General features: G+C 35.7%; 3 protein-coding genes across 6 annotated transcripts; 2 read left to right on the top strand and 1 right to left on the bottom strand.

Moving 5' to 3' along the window:
* Positions 1 to 1,391: 1,391 nt before the first annotated feature.
* On the bottom strand, positions 1,392 to 10,298 carry LOC145576213 (cyclin-H1-1-like). 4 transcript variants are annotated; one of them, XM_081633997.1, is made up of 14 exons: positions 10,161 to 10,298; positions 9,901 to 10,051; positions 8,960 to 9,032; positions 8,749 to 8,867; positions 8,575 to 8,648; positions 8,277 to 8,397; positions 7,415 to 7,483; positions 7,247 to 7,288; positions 6,322 to 6,399; positions 4,023 to 4,081; positions 3,831 to 3,915; positions 3,061 to 3,149; positions 2,862 to 2,947; positions 1,392 to 1,843 (listed from the first exon to the last, which is right to left on the bottom strand). In XM_081633997.1, the coding sequence occupies exons 2-13, from the start codon at positions 10,009 to 10,011 to the stop codon at positions 2,863 to 2,865; spliced, it is 1,005 nt and encodes a 334-aa protein (XP_081490123.1). In that variant the 5' UTR covers positions 10,012 to 10,051; positions 10,161 to 10,298; the 3' UTR covers positions 1,392 to 1,843; position 2,862. The 4 variants fall into 4 exon arrangements, with proteins under 4 accessions (XP_081490123.1, XP_081490122.1, XP_081490121.1 ...); XM_081633996.1 differs by having other exon boundaries at positions 1,394 to 1,843; positions 2,867 to 2,947; XM_081633995.1 differs by having other exon boundaries at positions 1,397 to 1,843; positions 2,862 to 2,950.
* A 1,082-nt stretch (positions 10,299 to 11,380) lies between these two features.
* Positions 11,381 to 13,934, top strand: LOC145576212 (uncharacterized). The gene is made up of 3 exons (XM_081633992.1): positions 11,381 to 11,602; positions 12,739 to 12,799; positions 13,678 to 13,934. Exons 1-3 carry the CDS (start codon positions 11,543 to 11,545, stop codon positions 13,896 to 13,898), a joined length of 342 nt encoding a protein of 113 aa, XP_081490118.1. The 5' UTR covers positions 11,381 to 11,542; the 3' UTR covers positions 13,899 to 13,934.
* Positions 13,935 to 17,263: 3,329 nt separating this feature from the next.
* Positions 17,264 to 19,741, top strand: LOC145576211 (uncharacterized). The gene has a single exon (XM_081633991.1). The coding sequence runs from the start codon at positions 17,418 to 17,420 to the stop codon at positions 19,326 to 19,328; it is 1,911 nt and encodes a 636-aa protein (XP_081490117.1). The 5' UTR covers positions 17,264 to 17,417; the 3' UTR covers positions 19,329 to 19,741.
* The last annotated feature ends 3,217 nt before the right edge of the window (positions 19,742 to 22,958 follow it).

Raw genomic sequence — 22,958 nt, 5'->3', positions numbered from 1 at the left:
GGATCATCTTCTTCAGATGATCCTTGGTGCCCCGAATGGTCGGGCCACCGCATGAAATGAGGAGAATACGGATCGTAAACCATATGGGGTACATACGGTGCATTCCCAATCATCTGAGGGCCAGAATGGACGGTGTTACCGCCTGTATGGCTCTCATGCAAGGATTGAATATTCCCTGCATATGTGTTTTTGAAGCTGTCTAGAAAGCTCGAAGTAGAGGCTGACTCAAACAAATGCTGACTTCTCCTACGCTCGATGATTTGCCGAGCGTCAGGGGTAGATCTTTTGTTACCCACCGGCTGATCCTCCCAGCGATGATTTCTTGGACCCTATGGGGTAGAAGGATCTTGGACCAGTCAAGGGTTGCGGCTGCCTTGTCCTTTGGATGCGGAGTTGGCTGCCTATCCCTAACTGGTTTCCTCCTCTCCTAAGGAGTCTTCTTTGCCGACTGACCCTTGCTTAAGTCAGCCTTACTTTTGGTGATCATATCCTTGATTTCACCCTTGAAACTAGTCATGAATTTCATGAGTTCGTCCCTACTGATTGGGGCGGATCCGCTTGCCATCTAGGTTTCCCCTTCCGGTTGACCAGGAGGCCTGTTTGTACCCGCCTGGCTTTCACCCCGTTCCAGAGTGTCTCTGGGACGGATGCGCCTAGAGATGAGTGAGCCATCTTTGGCCATGTATGTTTCGACCTGGGGATCATCATTCTCATAGTCCGTAAAGACCTCCGGCTGATTAATCGTAAGGTCAGGAGGCGGTACAAACTCTTGAACCATCCTTGAGGTACTCTCCCCAAATACGGCACCAAATGTTTTGGATGTTTTTGTCCCTCGGGAGAGTTACGGCTCGAAAACTGGTTGCACGCGGCATGTACCTGCAAAACAACGGAAACTCCGGGTGATGGGAGCTCCGCCTCCGACGGTCAAGTTAGTACTTGAATATGAGTAGGAGAAGGTGCGGAAAATGAGATCTTTCCAGATTCCGAGATCAGGTGTTTTTCTGATGTAAGAGAATGTAGGGTATGCTGTAATAAATTGTAGATGCCCCAAAAACGAGGGAAATCTCCCTATTTATAGGGTCTTTGGGAAACGTGCCCCTGATTAGGTCACTCTAACCTAATTCTGCTGGGCTGCGCCGTATTACGACTTTCTCGGGATTTGGGCCCTTAAAGGCTGCCTTTTTCTCCCAAGTTTAGGAGAGACACGTGTCAAATGGATAGTGATCCAATTCGGACCAACCAGAGTATGACACGTGTCAGGTCATGATTGTCCCACGAGGGTGGGATAAAATTACCCAAAATAGTTTGCATGAACTTCTTTTGTTTGCACTTATTTTATTTGAATTTCCTGAACTTTTTTTTTTTGGTAGGAACTTCTTCTGTCTGAACCTGTTATTTTCATGACGGTTGTAAACCACCTAAAAATACAGTATAGTAAGAGTTTAAAATGTTGCAATACATATAAATGACTGAAAGTGTACGGAGGGCTTGGTTTTACAAGTTTGTAAATTCCTCCTACAAGTTGATATAGAATTTCTGTTTGGTAGGAATAGGAATAAATGGACGACAAAATATGTTTTTCTGATGAGAAGGGCAGTAAAAGGTGGTGATGGTACTACGGATTACACCAGTTAAATAGCTCCTTGTACTGCTTTGCTCCACCAACAAACAGCAAGCGGCATCATCTCAGGTAAAGCTGTTGATTTCAATGACAGGATGAATTGATGTAGACCAGTGATGCCATAGTTTATAGGCCAAGATAGATTCCAAGCGTATTCGTATCACACAACCGATCTATTATTGCATTGTGCAGCCAAAAAGAGTTCATTGCAATATAAATCACCTGCAAATACAACCCAGTAAGCACATCAGCTGCTGAGCTACATCATATTCAAAGCATGTACTCGTACCTATTTATATATCAAGATTAACCTAGTATTCGAAACAAAAGGGTGAGATTCCCTTCTAATTTAGTAATGCATCTCAAACTCACAATAACCTCACATTTTCTACTGTAGAAGTATAGGTAAGAAATTTTGAGCATTACTTCCCTTACGCCCTCAAACAAATTTCGTGCATATTACAGCATATTTCAGATAACTTGAGCGTAAACAACTTCACATATTATAGCATATCGCACACACATGACACATCACAAAAGATTATATATATCAATAAATATTACAAAGTCTGATGAAAAGGCTGAAACCTTGAACAACACACACAGGTTATGTGAATCCAGACTCCTTCCAACTAACATTACAGATTTACAGTTAAACTCTATTGGTATTACCTTACTCTAAAAATAGGGGTTTTACAAGTGATCTTTTATAATTATCTTTATTATTTAGACTTTATTTTAGGTGCTTTGGGTCTATATTCCAAGCTATAAGTGTCGATTATTGGGCTATCTTAGTTCATTAATAAATTCTTTAGGTATAATCTTTTTAATCCTATCAGGTTATATATTTTTTCTTTTTTCATGCTAAAGTATAGAACAAGACAGCATTAGTATAAATAAGTATAAGCCTAGAGATTTATGCTTGATATATTTTCGAGTATTTTTAAAGGTAATACTTTACTTTCACTAACTGGTTAAACACGCCAGGTGTCACCCTCCCTTTAGGTGAATTATTCCAGTCATACATATACAATTAAAAATATGCAATGTGCTTAATACAAGATTTGATCTCGTGATCTCAAGTTTATACATTAAAGTTTTATCCACTAAACTATTCAATAATTGATGTTATCTTCTTAAAGTAAAATATTTATAGCTAAACATTTAAGAGATATATCGCCCTAAGGCATCGTCCAGGCTTAAAAACTAGTTATTCATTAAGACTACACATCAACAGGACCTTACTCTGCAGCAGCAGATTGTGTCGTTTGCATTTCTTGTGGATTTCTTTTAGACTTGTGCTTTGACTTCTTCTCTCTCTTCTTACTGCTGAAACCACAATTCATCAGTATTAGATATAGAAAAAGAGGCTTGAAACGCGATGGAAATTGAAATTCAAATTGACAATAGAAATTGACAATAGAAGGAGAACAAGTTACTCGTCACGAGATCCAGAATCTTGACATAATTTCAGCTTCTTAGCAACGCGTTTCATCTCATCATTATCACCCAATTTAATTGTCTTTATCTGCATTGTTTTGTGGATGGAGAAAAAGAAAGGTGCTCATTATCATTATTTGTCAACACAAGTTATACTGCTAATAATAAGTCATGCAATGGAAAGCAAACATTTTGAACATTAAGAGACTAAATGCACTTGTAACAGACTAGCCACTAGCTGGTGCATCCAAAAAAATAATAATTGACAATGATCAGAATATTTCCCAAAGAAGAAAATCAAGAAATATAACTAGCTTTGACAAGATATAAAGATTGTGACACTAAGTTTTGATTAACAATATACAGTTAATTGACATACTAACAGATTGTGACCAATTTCTGCTCCAATGTTCCAGTTCATAAGTTTTATCAGTCATAATCATTATATTCATCTCTTAGAATCATCTGTATTATGTTGGTTCATTACATGTTTCTCCTAACTTCTCTCACGCTCTGACTAGTGTTTGACACATACTATGCCTCTCAATCATCCATAGCATTACAGATAGAACATTTGACTAATCAAAATAAGGTTTCATCAATGTTATCAATCACGATGCATTATCAAAATATACAGCGTTGCAAAGAGTACTATGTCAATTATTTCTAAACGAAAAAAAAAAAAAAAAAAAGGCTGAACCATCAACCAAAATTTGATGGACAGACTGTTATATTAAAATATCAGAATCTCAGGTGAATTATTATGTACCAGATATTCTATAGCATTGAGGCCCTGGTCCAACTCTGAAATAGAGTGTTCAGATTGTTGGCGTGAGAGAATGCTATTAAGATATCTGCATAACAAGTGTATTTCTTAGCTAGTTACAATCAATGAAAAGTCAAATAAACCAAGCAGCAAAATGTGCAGTGTTATATTTAGAAAACATAAGCAGTCTAATACCTGTCAAAATCTAGAACTAAGAGCTCAGAATTTGCCCTACGGAGTACAGCCAATGCCAACTGCAAAGAAACATTGTATGCAAGATCAAAAGTCAGACAAGTAATATTGAAAGAAGACTAAAGAAAAACACGTGAACACGCAAACCTAATCATAGATTTATAGTGAGACCACTGCAAACTATAACATGAACTCCTATGAGCTACAAATATTCTTTCCTTCACTGTCCATCGTTCAACATTCTTGAGCCCTTTTTAAGGGAGTCCTGGTTGAACCAAGTCATGCGGTTGAACTTGGGGCGGAAAATATACCATAGTCCAGATAAACTGGGTTTGATAAAGTTCATTGTTGACCGCCCTCGCCGCTGTAGCACTCAACCCATCTCTCCTTTATGGACCAATGTTATAAGCATAAAAATTCAAGACATCAAGCTCTCTTAAGCATTAACATATTGACATGATTACATGAAATAGAAGGAACAATTAGGAAAGTGTCATGGAAAAAATTAGCAGAGATTAGAGACAATGAGTAAGAAAGGAAAATAGATTAATGGTTAACATTCTGCTTAAGGAACTAAAGGAGGATCTGTAACCAATGGTCAAATTCAACATTGAATGTACAAAGCAGAGTTAACAAATGAATTATTAGAGGGTCTCATGTACAGAGCTAAAGCCTGAAGATATAAACTATCATTGATCCTAGGTTTTACAATGATGTAATGGATTTTCAAGTTTGATTGCTGTATCTTTAGAGCCATAAAATGTCAGAGCTAAATGACTGCTTGCAAATACTTTTATTGTTATCCTTCCACCAAATTGCTATACGAAACAAAATTTTCATCCTGCAATCTAAATATAATTCTAGTACCATAAAACAGCACTGCCTCCTTAATACATCAATTCATCTAACTTTCCTAAAGTCTCCAGCAATGAAAGCACTAGTTGCTACAGCAGACACCTATACTTCCAAAAAATTCTAGCTAGCAACATAGAAGCAACAACAGAAAAACTGTAAAAACATCATCTACCAAGGCTTTAAGAGCTAGAACAGTGAGTCCACACCATATCTAATTGCATGGTTCCTATGGGAAAGGAGCACAAAGATAGTTATGATAATCTTCAAAACAATTTCTAATATTTAAACTCCTTCTTAAAGAGAAAAGCCTAGCTGACAGGCTGATACTTGCACAAACATATGAAGCACAAAAATCAGGTCAGTTACTAAAGTAAATATACATAAGCTGGCACAAGAAAATGTAATTGGAAGAATCAGGTGTATACAGAAATAACACTGGCTCTGTAAAATTCAGTTGAGTTGGAGTGTTGGACTGAGAGTTTTCTTTCTTTGGGGGAAGCGTCAACTAAGAAATCAAAACTGGCATCATAACATCCCAATTACTAAGTTTATCTGTTGATCAAGTTGCTATGAATTGGCTCGGATTAGTGACCAATATGAAGCCAATATGAAGATATTTAGGACTGAACAAGAAATAAAGGGGAGGAAAATGAAGATATGACTGAATAAATGTTAAACAAGGTGATAATCACCCATTACAGCCTCACCATTCTTTCGAGGGAAATGGCACTCTGATCACAGTATGCAACACACTTATCTGATTACCTCTCTCTAATTAGCTCTATTCATAGAGCATTTCCCTAACAAACTAACTTCTCCTTCAAGTTACTACAACTTTATTATAACTCTACATCCTAAATCGCTCCTCTTCCCTAACATCAGTTCATTGCACAAATCTCTTTTGAATCAACATGGGCAAAGCATCAAATCTAGCACCATAAAACGCAATCCCAAATCTTGTTTTGAGGAAATTTAATTGCTAGTCACATATATCCTTCTCAATAAAGCTTATCCACATTTTCTTTTCAAGTAAATAAAATGTGAAAAGGAAAGATAGAATGATTTTGAACATTGCAGGCTGTGGAGCTCACTGCCTTCTGCTGCTGCCTTTGATTAACTTAAGGCAAAAATACTCATAACAAAAACGAACATGGGGCAAAACGCTGTTAACTGCGTAATCTTTGCTCCAAAAACTCAAAGTTTAATCAATGTACACATACTGTTTTAGAATTATTTTGAGATTTATTAGTTATACTGTGGAGGGATGAAATTTGGGATGGGGTAGGTTTTGGGGTTTATTATTATCACCATTAGCAAGTTTTCTCAGCAACATCCACAGAAAAAGCATTATCATAATGTTTATGATGCCCTCCTAAAAGACCTAGGCAAGCCTCCTCAGCATGAGTAACTCTCATCCAACCTTAAAATCTTTTCAAACAAAGAATACCTGGCCTGGAGGAAATAAAAGCGGTGCATCTGTAAGCATTGCTTTATCAGCTTCAAAGACCGCTCTCTGATTTAACTCCTGGAAAGATAGTAAGACACCAAAATAGTGAATAAGCAACACCGCTATCAATTAAATATACATGTAAAATGTAAAGCAGATAAAAATAAATAAATAAAAAAAAAAAAAAAAAAAAAAAACTAATTTTAAACAAGAATATATGAAGCAACAGAAATAACACATATAATGATACAGATATCACCATATAGATAAATCTCATACAGTCTCAAGGTCGGGTCTTATAAGTAATGGCAGAAACCAATCATTAATACTATAGAAGTTTAGCTACAGCCTTATTTAGGGATCCTATTAGCTATATGAGTATAAATGCACCGCTTCTATTACCTAACATGAATTAAGGGTTTATTGGCTTGCTTGAAAAGTTAGAAACAGTATATCATCCTAAAACACACTGTGAGCGAATATAAAATGGAAAATCAATGTTCAAGTACATCATAATCATCTCCTCCATGGCTACAGTTATTATCATTAGTTGAAAGTTGTGCTTCCTCTATCACATCAACCTTTTCAAACAATCAACAATATGATTCACTTTTAAGAAGTGAAATTAATCCTTTTAATCCATTGAGATAACATTAATTTATATGCGTACGGGCACAAAGCACCACATCAAACATTATGATCTACTCTTAAATAGAGGAGGTATACAGTTAAACCATTCAGAAAATATCGATACCAAAAGGATCAGTCGCAAAATACCACATCAAACCACTATGATCCAGTCTGTCATGTAAAAAGCATGACAGCCACAGAAAGATATATTGCAAGACACATTTCAGTCTATGTCAATAAAAAGCTAAAAAGGAAACAAAAGAATAACGCGTCTCAAAATAATAATGATGTATACCTGCAACATGTCAACTTCGCCATTTGTCGCATAGCAGAAGTCCTAGAAAATCATAATTAACAGACCAATAGGTCATTAATGCTCAATGAAAGTGGAAAACCAAAAATTTTACAGGAGCATATGCAAATTAAAGATATACTATAACAAATAGATTGGGATTTACCATACCTCCATATCATTGATAAAACCCTCAATTGATCGATATGGTGTATATACAATTAGATCAAATCCCAAACTCTGCAAAATTACATAATTATAAATGTCAAGTAAAAAATAAAGGATATTATAGGGGATATCAAATTTTGCATATCCCTATGCTTTGGAGATACCTCACACCACTTTCCCAACTGACTATTTACTGTGTCCTTTCAAATATGAGATGACATGTAATTTAGTTTAGCAATTTTGAGTAAGAGTTTTTTGAGTTAAAATATATTAAACAAAACTCTCAAGTTCACCCCCACTCCCACAAATCATATCCCATGGCTAGCCCCACCACACAGGTACACACTATCATGAAAATTCTACTGGTACAACAAAAGAAGACCACCGTGGCTCGTGACAATGGGGGGAAATTACTGCAGACTGACCCAATTCCTTGCAAAGACCGTGATTTGTTAGCAGGGCCCCAAATACCGTTTTTTTTTTTTTTTTCTTTTTTTTATGGGCCAATTTGACATATCTTAGTTTTAGTATAGATTATCTCAGTATTTGACATATATTCTTAGTTTTAGTGGAGATGGAATAGTAAACAGAAAAAGAAGGTACGCTAATGAAGGAGAAGGAGAGACAGGATTATGTGGGAGAGTGCCGGAGTGGTGTAAGATTTCATTCAGGATATCTTCATTCACTGTGATCGAAAAGAGTAGTAAAATATGTATCTCTGAGACTGAAATCACACAGTGAAGTATGGTCAAGGTATAGGGGCACCAATACAGTTCGTATCTACAGAAAATATGCAAGAGTACATGGGAAGGGTGAGATCATTGAAAGAGCAATTTTAACAAAAAACAAAAAATTATATTTGTACCTGAAGGACTAGCAACTCATTATCTAGAATCATCCGGTGATCCTGCTGGATACCCTTGCCAAGCTCCTCAGCAGAGACATGGTTCTCCTCTATCTTACAAGCTAAATATATACATGTTAACCTGCATATTTGCATACCAAAATAATTAATATTTCACTATTGAAGCAGATATAAATCTCTAAATTAGAAAAGTACAGAAGAAAGTGCTCATTCACATATTTACCACTGGTTCCTAGTAATCTACTTGTATATATTAGCCAAATACTGAGTTAATAGAAACAATAATACAATAACTTACATAACAGATTTTGGATGATGCTCCATGACTGACCAGCAGAGATAAAACCTCTTATAGTATGTCAGTGCAGTAGCCTTGAAAAAAAAAAAAAGCATAGATGATCATAGATGATTACAATGAAGAATTTCCACTTTGGTAGAAAGATTTTGATATCCACATAGTAAAAATGCAAACCTGGATTTTATGAGGAAATTTGAAGGCTCCACATACTTCTTGAATCTTGGTTTCATAATACACATGGAACATCTTTTCTTCTTCCACACTAAGTGGTTTTGCACGAGACTGCTTAACACCTTAGTTGAGAAACATAAAATGCAGTCACAAACATGGAAGTTTACGAAACAAGTATTGATGCGATCCAAACTCAAAGAAGCATTAGCATTACCATCTGTATCCTTTTGGCTTCTAGGATGTGATAAAGACCCATCAGCATCAATAGCCAAATTTGTTGTACCATACTTCATGATGCATAAGATTAGAACATCAATTAGTGCTACATAAGATAAATACATAATGAAATCTAATAAGAATGAGCAGGAATCTCCATGAGCTGCAATTTCTCAGCAGTTAGAAGCAGCATACAACTTCAAACATAGATGGATAAAACGAGGCTGTGTAATGCTCTTAACATCAACCCAATACCCCTTGCATATGACCAACGATTTTTCACGAACTACTATCTCCATCTAAATTAAGTTGTCACATCTACATCTACACTAGAATATAAAAACCCTAACGCAATGGTAAAGACGTCGTTCTTACTAATTTCTGCCATGTTTTTTGCAAAAAAAAACCCCAAGAAATCAAGTAATGAAAATCACTAAAACTTGTTAAATTGTTTCCTTGCATCTCTGTCTATAATTTTGCATAGACTATTTTCTAAGCTAATTGTTAATGCAACTTTCTTTTCTGAAAATATGAACAGTCAATACTAAGTCCAACTTAGGAAAATCTAGGCCACTGAATGTGGTAGTCTTTAACTTGTAACTTCAATTAATCAAATTACTATATTTCTCCTTCGTCTTTGCCTTCCCTCATTCTTCTCTACCATCTTTCTCCCCTACTTCTATCGATACAACCCGTGCAATATATATTGCACGGGTCAAAAGACTAGTTACTAGTTCAAATCACACTATCAACACGACTATTAATTCTAAACAACGGAAGTGCCAAATACAACTACAATCATGGCGATTCACTATAGTTCGTACTACATCAATTTGTTACAACAATCAATGTCCATGAAAATCAAATAATCATCAATAAAGCTAACAATTACAGAAAAAGAAATTGATTAAAAAAAAAATCCAAAGATTAAAACTTTACCTTCTCTAATGATTCTATAGCTCTTTGATTATGAGCTATGTACTTGTCATTCAACTCTAGTTGAGTGAAAATCCACTTGGCTCTTTGAGTAGACGTTTGGAAATCCGCCATTACTAAGACTTTTTATAGTCGGCGCTTTGAATTCCGACAACTGTGACAGAAAACTCAATTGTGAATTTAAAAAATTGAAAAAAGAAACCCTAAAGCAGATAAACAGGGGAAATGCAGAAAACCAATTAAGGAAGAAAAAGAAGACGAACTTGAGAAAAGCGTCGGGAAATGTCGCAAGGGGAACGCCGGAAGGAAGAAAGAGAGATGGTGAAAGACTGAAAGTGAAATGGCCGATTTCTATTCTGTCAAATAAGGGCATTTCTTGATATGCAAAGTGAAATTATTATGTTTTTTTTTTCAATTTTGTCCTTAAATTGGATATTAATTTGATCAATTTCTCAACTTAAAAATAAAGTACATTTTCATACAAGTAAGGCTGTTTTTTTTTTTTTTTTCAAGGGAGATGGTCAGACTTCAACATTTGCTCCTCGGATTTTTGGTAAAGGTTCCAGCTCATAACCCAAAACCACTTAAAAGGTCATTTTTCACAACTTTTGACTTAAAAAGACTTTGTTTTACTAATATGGCCACTTAAAAGGTTTCTGAAAATAATACTCCATAATACTTTATCTTCCTAGTTACTAGTTATTTTTATTTTATTTTTATTTAATTTTTTTGGATGTATTGATCCGCTTACATCTTTTAAATTCTTAAGGTATGCTTCTAAAAAGAAAACAAAGGAAGCACTTAATTTCCACTCAAATCAATTTAAGGGCATGTTCACTTCAGCTTAATTTCAGTTCAGTTTAGTTAAACTCCTAATTTCCTTATCTCATAAAATATTCATTTCAACTCTATTCAGTTCATTTCAATAAATGTGAATAGGCCCAAAGTCAAGTCCATTTCGAATCATCTAACTATGGGTATGGTCTAAGTTCACAACAAAAATACCTCATTTGTTTCACAATAGCTGCATTGTACGGACATTTTATGCTATTCTCATATTAACTTTGTTATCAATGATTTAATTGTTGTTGGGTTAGAATATATGAGGCATAATTTTTTTATACTCCGTATTAAATAAAATTAAAAATAAAATATTTAAGGTTAAAAAAACGACGCATGGTTAAAATAATACAACTAGAAGTACATATGGTAATGGGACATGCCAAGCGAGCAAGTCAATCCTCGTACCAATCCTAGCTAAGGCCGATCTACAAATTATGTGTCAGGCTATGCCTTGTCGTGTTTTTCCAAAATAAATGTGGCCTCACCCCAACACGAACAATACCATGATGTGCTATGCTTTTTTTTTTGAGCAAGTCATGTTGTATCTCGGGTCGGTTCGACCCAGTGCCATCTTTAAACTTCGTAATACAATTGAGGTTGGGCCTGCCATCGCATATGTAAGGTTGTAAGAATGCAACAAAATCGGCCCAGGCAAGTAAAGTCGGAATTACTTGCCCAAGTATCTTTTATGAAGAACTAAAATTTCATCAATATTCTCTGGAAAAATTATGAAGCAACAAAAGAAAACTTGAAGCAGCTCAAAGTAGCAGAAAAGAGCATAAGAATTTGGAGAGAGAAGAAAATGGCGTGTTTAATTGCAGTTAATTTCTCTCCATTTCCAAGCGTCTCTTATTATTTCAGGGTAATACTCTCTTTCTCAATTTTGCGCTTTTTATTAAATTTTAATTTGAGCTAATTTTATCTTACAATTCACAAGCTTTCTTTTGATGAATTTGAAAGCTAATCGATGTATTTTGTAACTTACTTGTATATGCAATTCATTTAAATGTCCAATTTCTCATCTTATTCAAAGTGTAAGGCACATTATTACATTAGATTTTGTTATTGTTGGATTGTTTCAAACCCTTAAATTAATAGGGGACTATGTAAAATTTGGGCCGTTATTAGATATAGTTATAAGTAGGTAGGTAACTCTTAAGGAATTTAACTATACATCATATTGTTTTAGGAATCGTGACAACTTTTGTAGGACGTATCAAAATAACGAATGTACATATCTTATTAACTCGGAGGGAGTATGAAATTATTGAAATACAAGTAAATGTTTAGATGAGACTTGGATTTGCGGGTTGAAGTTAATTCAATTATAATTGTTGGTATCAAGAAATCAATTATAGTTGTTGTTGATTGCAAGAGGTCAATTGTGCAGCTATTTGCATTCTACTATGGTATCCAAGTGAATACGGAGTATGTGACATTGTGTATTTTCGAGGGTGGGGCAGTATGGGTCCTATGGGAACTTTGAGTTGGAACGAAGAGTCCGAGAGAGTAAGATTGGCCTTAGTCTTTTGGAGGTATTATTGGGCGCAGCTTAGAGTAATAGGAAGTATCTCATTTTTTTTGCTAATCAGCTTTGTTCATTAGTCCTTTACTACTTGTTGTTTGCTTGAAATACACATGTCTCAAAACTTTTGTTAATTGGCTTCATTCGTTACCTTGTATCCAAATGCAATATATGATGCCACATTTTCAACCAAGAGTTCCCTACTTCCCTGAGCTTCTTTTCAGTGTTTTCTCCTTTTAAGAAGCTATGGCGCTTAGCCCATTGGGTGCTAATGCAGGGAAGTTGGTGAGGGTATCTGGCTGTTCATGTGATTACTCCGGGGGTAAGGGTGAAGAGGGATTGTTCTCTTGTAGAAGTTTCAAAATTTATTAGCAACTTTTACATTGTTACTACTCGTATTATTTATTTGTTTTAGGCTTGATGATTGGTTTTACTGTGTTGGTTTAACTGACTAAGTAATTTATTCACTTCAGGAGCTACAGCCCAAAACAAGTGATCACCGTGTAGTTTCAAGTCTATGGTCTATAAGAGCACGTAAGTTTCATTTTGTGCCATTAAGGTTTTCTGTTTTCACTACAAATTTATTTGCATGGTTTCAAGTCTATGGTCTAATAGAGCATGTAAGCTAAGGCGCTTGACTTGATCCACCTTTGCTTTTTATATCAACTTTCAAATGTCTGTTTTGTCATGTTTATCATGATCTTAATTTGCTTACTATGGAGCTGGTGGCATGAGACTGTTGGTTCTTTAACGTTGCTATATTGCTCCCCTCTAGCTGACTATCCGTGTCATTATGGTTGTAACTCATTTTTACTAATTATTTGATGAGACTTCCCAAGTTCCCATAACTAAGGCAACATGAGAACATTTAAGCAATTCCCGTGAAGCTCCTGACCCTGATGAGATTGATCAATGGTTTAGGTATGGATTGTTGATGTATGTTAGGAATCACATGTCTTATAACAAGATGTCAGGTTTGGAGCAGGACTAATATGAAGCCTAGAAACAATGATACTAATATACCATATTACCATCATGTATATGAGAAACTGATTTTTGATGTTATACTTGATTACTTACGATCTTGGCCGCTTGGTAATTTGGTATAGATTATACTTTTAACAACTAGGATTCGTGTATTCTCTTTCTTTTTGACCTTTCTTACCTACATTTTTCGTTTTTGACCCCTCTCACTTTCTTTCTTTTATTTTTGATCCTTCTCACCTTATTTTACTCTCTATATAATTCTTTTTACCCTAGAGAAATATTGCAAGCATGGATGTCTTATACAATGCTGATATATTCAATATGGTTTCATATAATCAATAGTACATTTCAAACTTGCTTATGCTAGAGTTGCTTATAAACTTTAAACTGAATTTTTATTCTAAAATCATATTTTATGCTTGCAGCATTCAGAGTCATCTCCTCTGCCTGCATCAGGAATCACACGGCTGTACAGAGTCTGTACTCAGGGCACCTGATTAGAGTACCATCTAGGGATTCATTTGTTCTATCACCCCTTTATTCTGATGTAAGTTACTGTCCCCAAACATTAACTGGCTACTGGGTTGGACCCGATACTGAGGATGGTTGGGGTTTTGTAGAAGCTTTCATTGATATAATTCTTTGATTCTTTGTCAGTTATCCATAATTTCTTTTTTGTGTTCTTGGCCTCTTTTGCTCTGAACAACTTATTATTGATGCATATTTGGGCTGATTGCGTGATTAGTTGTTCATGATGAATCATGAAGCACAATAGGTAAGATACTCTCCATTAGTGTTGCTTGTGCACACACCCAATATAGATGGAAGCATAGTATTGAGAGAAATTTGAATTCCTAAATTATCCGACCATGAAACAGGGCTGTATAGAATAAGGCTTCAGATTTGTTCTCTGTGCTGTTCCTCTGGAATTTCCGGCTGCTTTCCTACTGTTAATCGCTTCACCAGAATATTCTTTTACATGAATGACAGGAGCATGGTTATTTTGATGAAATTATAGGCCCTTTTTTTTTTTTAAGAAAAAAATTATTGGCCCTATATGGTGCAGCGACAACATGAAAACGATTCATTGGTTTAGGATGATTTTGTCAAAATTGACGCAACCTGAGTGAGCTCACTCGAAATGTCAAGTTTTTATGTTTAAGCAAGATAGTAATGGACTTCAATGTTCGTTTAAGATATAATTGGCTTCTGAGCTCCAAATTACTCAAGGATTTTATGACACTAGCCCAGCGTTTATACTGATACTTTTGCTTAACTTGTTTTGGACTATACTGACTTAGGGCCTGTTCTCATAGACTGAATTGAACTGAAATGAATATTTTATAAGAGAAGGAAATTAGGAGCTGAACTGAACTGAAAATAAACGTATGAGAACAGGCCCTTACTCTGTATATGTGACTGGTCATTTACATTTTACACACTACTATGAGGCAATTTTTTAGGAGTTCGTTAGTAAAACTTTATACATCATCATAAATTCATATCAATATACTTTATATACGAAATAATATATTTAAGGTATCAATAGAATATTATGTAGGGATGGGGTTAGCATAACAAAATGCTGACAAGTTTAGAGTAACATAAAGGAACAAATATGAATCAGTTAATTACAAGCAAAACTAGTGAGTATAATGTAACAAGAGCTCAGTAGAACTTTAAGAGGCTATCACTAAAATGTTAAGAGCTTTGGAACGTAACGCAGGATTGAAGATACTAAGTGTACATCCTCAAAATGGAAGAAACAAGGAAAGACTAGCTCTGAAACAGTGTTGCCTAAAGCTATCAGCTTAGATGCCGGAAAGCAACCACAGGTATCAGTGTTGCTCTGATTTACTTGGCGCTCACACAACCACCAGCCAAGAAGGTCCTTGTCAACACGATGCAGGGATCCAGTTATAGCAAGAGCACCAACACAGCAAAATACTGCAATGATGAATAATACAATTTGACTCTTTCCAAAAAATAAAGGGGAAAGCGTAGAAACCATGAGCTTATCAGTAGTAACTGGAACTCACAAAAACTCAGAGAATGCATTCACGAGTATGAGAATACCACAAAGGTCAACATCAATCGCATGATGAAACTTGACCTAAGAAAAAAAGACCAAACAGATCTATTTTTATACAATGCATATAGAAAACTATAACATAAAAACCCCCAAACAGTCTGCTTTCGACCTCCCTCCAAAGCTTGATGAGCAGGTTTCTAAAATTTTGTAACCCTAAGAATCCTAAAACGTCATAGCCTCCCTTAGATTGAGGTATAATTCACAAGACTGTTTTGTGAGAAAAATATACAATCCTAACAGCAACCTACTTAAAGTGAAATAATCCTTGGCTCATTCATATTAAGGAATATACAAAACCAGATATCAATGTTATTAATCATTCAACAACTCAGTAGTAATCCCAGTTATCCCTCTAAGGCAGGGTTTGGAAAGTCCATATGTATGCACCATTTCACCTTACCCCTACCGCACTACTAAGTCAAACTATTGAAGGGATTATTCTCAAAAAGCCCACAGACAATTCTTTATCTTTTTCGATACAAAGGAAAATGTAAGGAGCATTAACTACTGCCCTTGGCCACAAATTGGCAAGTATTAAAATACCATAATTGGAACATACGGTCTCTTAGAATGATGCTCCTTTACTCTGATCGATTCATGAGAGCAGTAGATGGTGGTGAATTAAAGAGATAAAAGGCAGGATAAAGCTATAGCTAATAGGGATGATAAGAGGCAAACTTTGAACAAAAAATCTATCTAAGCTAGGATTATAAGATGTATAGTCCTTGCTTCTCCTAGAAGAACCAAAAAAGAGGCTTGTAATTCCACAATCTAATTTTCGCACTAGTTCAAGCCTTCGAAGTAAGCAGGTTGATGAATAGTGGGTTTGTTCAAAAGAAAAGTACGGTATACATACAAATATACAATGCAACCAGGCCAACCACCTCTTAAAGTTAAAGTAGTTTAACTATTTAATTAACCTTGCGTCAATAAGTTAGTAATAATCCAATTCTCTGCACCCAATAGTTTGTGAAAAGAAAAATACTGGAGTTAATAGTTTATTGAATTGAGTAGAAATAAAAGAAAGTAATAGCGGTTTGGATGGAGAATTGGAGATTATGAAATGAAAGAGAAAATATAATATTTGAAAATGTAAAGGAGAAAGTATTTTCCATCAATTTTAGTAAGGTAGTACAAAAACAATTTATTGGACTTTCCAATATGTCTGTGGCCCTTTAGCTTGGAGTCTTGGACTAGTTAATCTTGCTCTGCCCCGGTATTTTCTCATTTATTGGACAAAAGCTTGGACTATTGGAAAGTTTATACCTAACCTTTAGCGCATAGCTCCTATTGGTTTAGCAAATATATAGGATGAAAAATGTACCATTACATGCATAATAGGTGATAGGTGGTAAATATTTTGGGGGGAAATTATCAACGTATATGATGGTAAAAAGTACCACTTCATGCATAATAGTACACAAAAGTACTTTTCAGACAACTTATATTTTAATAGTATATTATACATGTATAATGATACATTATAATGTACCATTGTAGATTCAACTTTTTTCAAAAGCTTGTCAAATTTACAAATTTACCCTCCTATATATTAAATCTATAGGAGCTATGCGCTGAGATGCACTCGAGATATTACTCCTCATTAGGTGCAACTAGGCGCATAACTGCTATTTGTTTAAGATGCATATAGGAGGGCTAATTGGTAAATTCAATTTTTTTTTTTTTTTTATTTTGTGATTTTATTGCTACAATGGTATTTTTAATGTACAGTTTTACTTACAATGGTATTTTTAATATACTATTGTACATGTATCTTATACTAATAGAGTATAAATTGTTCTAGTAGTACTGTTTATAGCCATTAATGATAACAGTAATATAATATTTGTACCAGTAAAAAAAAAAATTCACCACTATTTTATTAAATAGCAGTTATACGCCAATACTTAACCCTCGTCACTTGTATTATTATTGAATTAGAGTACTTAAGTTCATGTCCATTTTTTCCTAAAAAAAAAGTTCGACCATCTTTATTCCATTTCAATTTTCGCAGTAGCCAACACTAGCAGAGTAGCAGGTATTTGTCTGAGATGTGAAAACTGAGTGGAGACGATGATGAGGAGCAAAGCTCTACGTTTGCTTGGTTCTGCATCTTCTTCTTCTTCGCCATTTTTAGGTGATCTTCCGCCTTTTTTCCCTCTTTCTTCCTGCACTTCGTCTTCCAATTTTTCACCACTTTCTTTTCTGATTTCTCCTCTTCCATTGCTATTTCATTCCCGATTTTACTCTTATCGTTCCAAACATTTTGATTTTCATGTTGATGCTGATGTTGATGATGACCCCAAATTGTTTCTGAAATGTGTTAGACAACAATCCAAATTAGGGTTTACTAATGTTGAAATCCCCCTTTCCCATTTCCACCATATGATATCGATGCGACCTCTTCCTTCTATCATTGATTTCTGTATTTTATTGAGTGCTATGTGTAAGATTAAACCCCACCCTCCTTTCTCCACTGTCATTTCTCTCTATAGGCAGCTCCATTTGTTAGGTGTTCGTCCAAATGATTATTCCCTTAACATCCTCGCTAATTGCTACTGTCGTTTGGACAATGTTAATTTTGGGTTTTCTATTCTCTCCAATTTTATTAAACTTGGTTATCAACCTGATATTGTCACCTTCACTACTCTCATCAATGGCTTCATTCATTCTAATCAACTGGACAAAGCCGTTCGATTGTTGGATAAAGTTGTCAAGCTTGGCTACCAACCCACATTAGTCGCCTATGGTTCTATGTTCAAAGGTCTGTGTAGGTCCGGTGATAATGCCGGTGCTCTCAAACTCCTTAGAAATATGGAGTCTTATGGCCATTTTATGCCTAATGTTGTCATATATAACACCATCATTGATAGTCTCTGTAAAGACCAGTTATTACCTCAGGCTCTCCATCTTTTCAAGGAGATGAAAGTCAAGGGAAATACCCCTAATGTTGTCACCTATACTACCTTAATTCGAGGTATGTGCACTTTGGGACATCAGAAAGAGGCTCAACAAATGCTCACTGAGATGTTGAGGAACAACATAACTCCTGACATTGAGACCTACAACATGTTGATTGATATGTATTGTAAAGATGGCAAGGTTGGTCAAGTACGGGACATTTTTGAATACATGACTAAGATAGGTTTGGTTCCCAATATCATCACTTACAGTGCTCTGTTAGACGGATATTGTTTACGCGGTGAGATGGGTGAGGCAGAAAAGCTTATGGATTTGATGGTTGAAAATGGCTGCAAACCTGGCGTAGTTACGTACAACAGCTTAATCAATGGCTATTGCAAGTCTAAAAAGATTGACAAAGCTCTTGGTCTGCTCCAAGAGATGCATTTTAACGGATTAGCCCCCAATGTTATCACGTACACCACTCTTATAGATGCCTTGTGCAAAGTCAATCAGCTTAAGCTTGCACACCAGTTTTTCAAGGAAATGGAAGCTCATGGACTAAAGCCAAATGTAATCACTTGGAATTCATTGCTTGATGGCATGTGTAAGAATGGACAAATTGACGAGGCAATTACAATAGTGAAGCAAATGGAGAATACTGGAGTGGTCCCTGATATTGTTACATACAGTATCCTAATGGATGGTTTGTGTGATGCTAAACGCCTTAGAGAAGCAGTGGACATCTTCTCCGTTCTTACAACTAAAGGGCTGCATGATGTGCGTGCTTACACCATAATGATCAAAGGGTTTTGTAAAGAAGGGTTGCTCGTTAAAGCTGATGAACTGTTGAAGAATATGGAGGACAATGGATGTTTTCCAAATGATTGTACCTTCAATACAATTATTAGAGGATTTATAGATGGAAAGGATGTTAGGAGAGCTTTAGAGCTTGTCACCTTAATGAGAAACAAAGAATTTGTTGCTGATAATCATACTATATCGTCATTTGTGAGCTTACTCAGTGATCCAAATATTGGTGATGAAGACAGGGAATTGCTGAAAAAGTTTTTAGAAAACTGAGCGAGCGATTATTAGGAAAAGTGGAAGGAGCAATGACTAAAGCATATATGATCAGCTGTGACAGAGATGTGTACACAGATATTGTGAATGACTTGTGAATCAGTAAGTCAAATATTTAATGTGTAACTTTTGATTGATTGTAGGAAAAAGCATTAACATCTGTGATTTGGAACATTTGATTTTACTTCTTTTTGGGCTTGCTTTTACTTGAAAAGTGCTCATGGAAGCAGATGTGGATTGGCCTATTGTATTAATTTGCGTGTGTTTACTTGGTATCTTCCAGCGAGTTGCATTTGTTTTCTTATTATTCTTTGAATATCAATGGAGCCAGAGCTCAAGTTTAGCTATATCTCACTATCTAAGCCATGATACAACCATGGAAGATGCTAGGTTCAAGAACAGGGCATTTAAGGTCAATAACACCAGTCGTTTCAACTTTACTAAGGGCAAATTTTACTATATTACGCAAGTAGCATACTATACAATGAAATTATTGCAGCACACAAGAATCTACTTGTACTTTAGTTTAATCCATTCATTTGAGATGTGTTAATACTATTTCCTTAGGTGTGTTTCAGCTCTCTGCAGAATAAGTACCCATTGAAGTTACTGTGTCATTGAAGATTTTGCTTCTTCAGGGCACTAGGAACTTGCAGTACTAATTTCATGTTTTGATCACATAGCATAGTTATAATTTCAAGATTATATCATTTTGACCTGGTCTTCTTCTGTTATTTTCTTTTCTTTTTCCCATTCTGAAAAAAAAGAAGAGAAGAAGCAAAAGGGGTAACAGGTTTAGAGATCAGTTTAAGCTGGTTAAGCTGCAATATAAGATACAACCCGGTTTATAAGAACGGCTGCCCAATCTCATTGGAGCTCTAATAGACTATATAGCAAAGTCTGTAGAATTGTGATATGCTTGTTCGGAGACTTGACTTGTTTGCAAATTTTAGTTTGTTTATTTGCAAATTAGAATGTGATTGGGGCTTCTGGAATTTTTTTTTTTTTCAGTATGTTTTACTAGGCTTTCCAACTGAGTTGTATTTGTATAGCATGCTAATTTGGACTGATTTTTTTTCAATTCTGTTTTGGTTTACAGCATAGAATTTCTGTTTTGCAGTACTAAATATTAAATTTTGAGTCATGTTGTCATTCTCCTTTGGTATGTAGATTTGTAGAGGTGCAAGGTCATGAGCACAACTGGTTTTGAGAGGAAGAAAGAAACAATGAGACTGGTTTTCGACATGGCAGCTGAGTTAGTAACTAATCAAACTGCACTACTTTTAGTCATCTGAAGTGTTCGGTATAGGAAACAATGTGTATACTTGGTTGGAAAAACAATTTCATTTACTAGATTGTACAACAAATCGGCCACTGCAAAGAAGTGTTGAAACACTAGTTTTGGTCGATTCGAGTGTGAGGCTGAACCAAACCAAACCAACGGACCAACCCAACAATATGTTATATAAGGCTGCTCAAGTTATAACATTCAGTAAACACCGGGAATACTACCAATATATTACAGCTTGGTAAAGTATCTTGTTTAGAAGCTGAATTACAGTAAGTTTTACAACTAGGCATTAAAAATCCAACCAAAGTTACGTAATGACTTAACCTAATGAAGTAGTCTTAAACAACCTCAGTTAACATTGATAAAGTGTATCCTACTCCGTATTTCATAACCAAATACGTCCAAGGTTGAGTAATGTTAATAGTTTTACAAATATCCCACCCCTAAATAAAAGTTATATTTTACTCTTACCAGGTTTTTATTTACTTATATTCTATTATACTAAATTATATAAAGTAATTTATTATTAACCTTCTAAGCATTTGTATTAAAGTCAGGGAACACTCTTATTTGGAGATGGATAGAGCACTCATCTTTTTGAGATAGTTTTGGGATGGATGAATGACATGGAATTGCGACTTTTTTGAGTGAATAATCAAGCCTAAGCAGGACTCAAATAGTTGGAAAATGAAGGTAATTTAATGCGAGGAAAAAAATTGGCTATTAATAATTAGGAAAATTTGAATTTTGCTACCACTAAAATACCCTTTTTTACTTTTACTACCCATCTAAATTTTTATTTTATTTTACTACCACCCAAATCCGATAATTATAAGTTTTGCTACCACTTAACCTTCTCCGTTTCTGGGGCACATTTATCACCTCCTTCCATGCTCTTCTTCTCTCCCCAAGAATATCCTCACAGCAGCTCCATCCCAAACCCGGCCCCACCCACTCTCAAGCAACTCTACCAACTCTCCGGCAACCCCCACCCTGCTATCATCGGACAGCAGCCCCTGCCCACACAAACCCATAGAGCAGCCACCAATAACTCCCCTGCTCCCCAACAACAACATCACGTAGCAGCTCCCCCTACCAACTACTCCACCTTGCACCAATCCACACACCACCTCGAACCAGTCGACACACCACCTCTGTCATCGCACATCAGCACCACTCTCACCATCGCCAGCCGCATCTTCCACTACCACCAACTAAACCTCAAATCGCCATCCCACAACAGCCCTATCTCACCCCTGTTCGGCCATAGCCACCGACAATAACCAACACCGGACTGCCGTACACCAACAGATACAACCGGTCAGCAACCCAACACCAATAATCGCACCAAATCAACCAGCCACCGTCGCACCACACCATCGCACTACTGAGCAACGCTGCTAGCCCATAATCCAAAGCCGCAAGCTCAAATTTCAACCCAAATCGATTACCCTTTGCTCAATTATTTCAATTCGAGGCCGCAATTTCTTCTTACCTCAAATTTTGTCACATTTTCTATTGAATCATTCCCCCTTTTAAAATATTGGAAGATAGTTAAATATAAAACTTGGGTACTTGGGCGATTGAAAATTTGCAAAATCAGGGATAGTGTAATTGGAAAATATGAAGGAGAAAGAAAATAATTTGTGAAATTCATAGTGGAAGAAGACAATGATATATGATGGAGTTGCTGGTGGGAATGCAGATGATTATGGTTATATTGGTGGGGTTGCCGGAGAAGAGGTGGGGGTTTGATCTGATGGAGTTGGCCGGACTGTGAAGGAGTAAGGGTTCATGATTAAGTGCGGGGAGAGAGAAGAAGAAAATGTGAGGATGTTAATTAAGTGGGCCCCATAAAACAGAAATAGTAACGGAGAATCTGTTAACCGGTAGCAAAACTTATATACTCCCTCCATCCCCTTTTGATAGTCCTTATGGGTAAATTTTAGTCCTAAAATGTTCACCCCATTTGCTTTTTTCAACAACCATTAATATTAATTTTTTACCAAAATTCCCTCCAATTTACAACAATACTTGTGCAAATTTAAGTTTCCCACGTAAATTTTGTTTTCCCATGTACTTTTATTACTTTCTCTCTCTAGTTTTTTGCATACCCAATGTCAATTTTCTTTTTCAATGTACTTTAACTATTCTTTTTTGTGTTTATTAATTCCCGTGAAAATTGCCCATAAGGGACTATCAAAAGGGGACGGAGGTAGTATTTTGGTTTTTGGTGGTAGTAAAATAAAATAAAAATTTAGATGGGTAGCAAAGTGAAATAATGGTATTTTGGTGGTATAAAAAGTCAAATTTTTCTAATAATTAATAAAATATAAAAG

Source organism: Chenopodium album, chromosome 13, assembly GCF_948465745.1.
Source record: "Chenopodium album chromosome 13, dcCheAlbu1.1, whole genome shotgun sequence".
Classification (NCBI taxonomy): Eukaryota; Viridiplantae; Streptophyta; class Magnoliopsida; order Caryophyllales; family Amaranthaceae; genus Chenopodium; species Chenopodium album.
The sequence above is the reverse complement of the archived record's forward strand: the minus strand, read 5'-3'. Positions and strand labels throughout refer to the sequence as shown.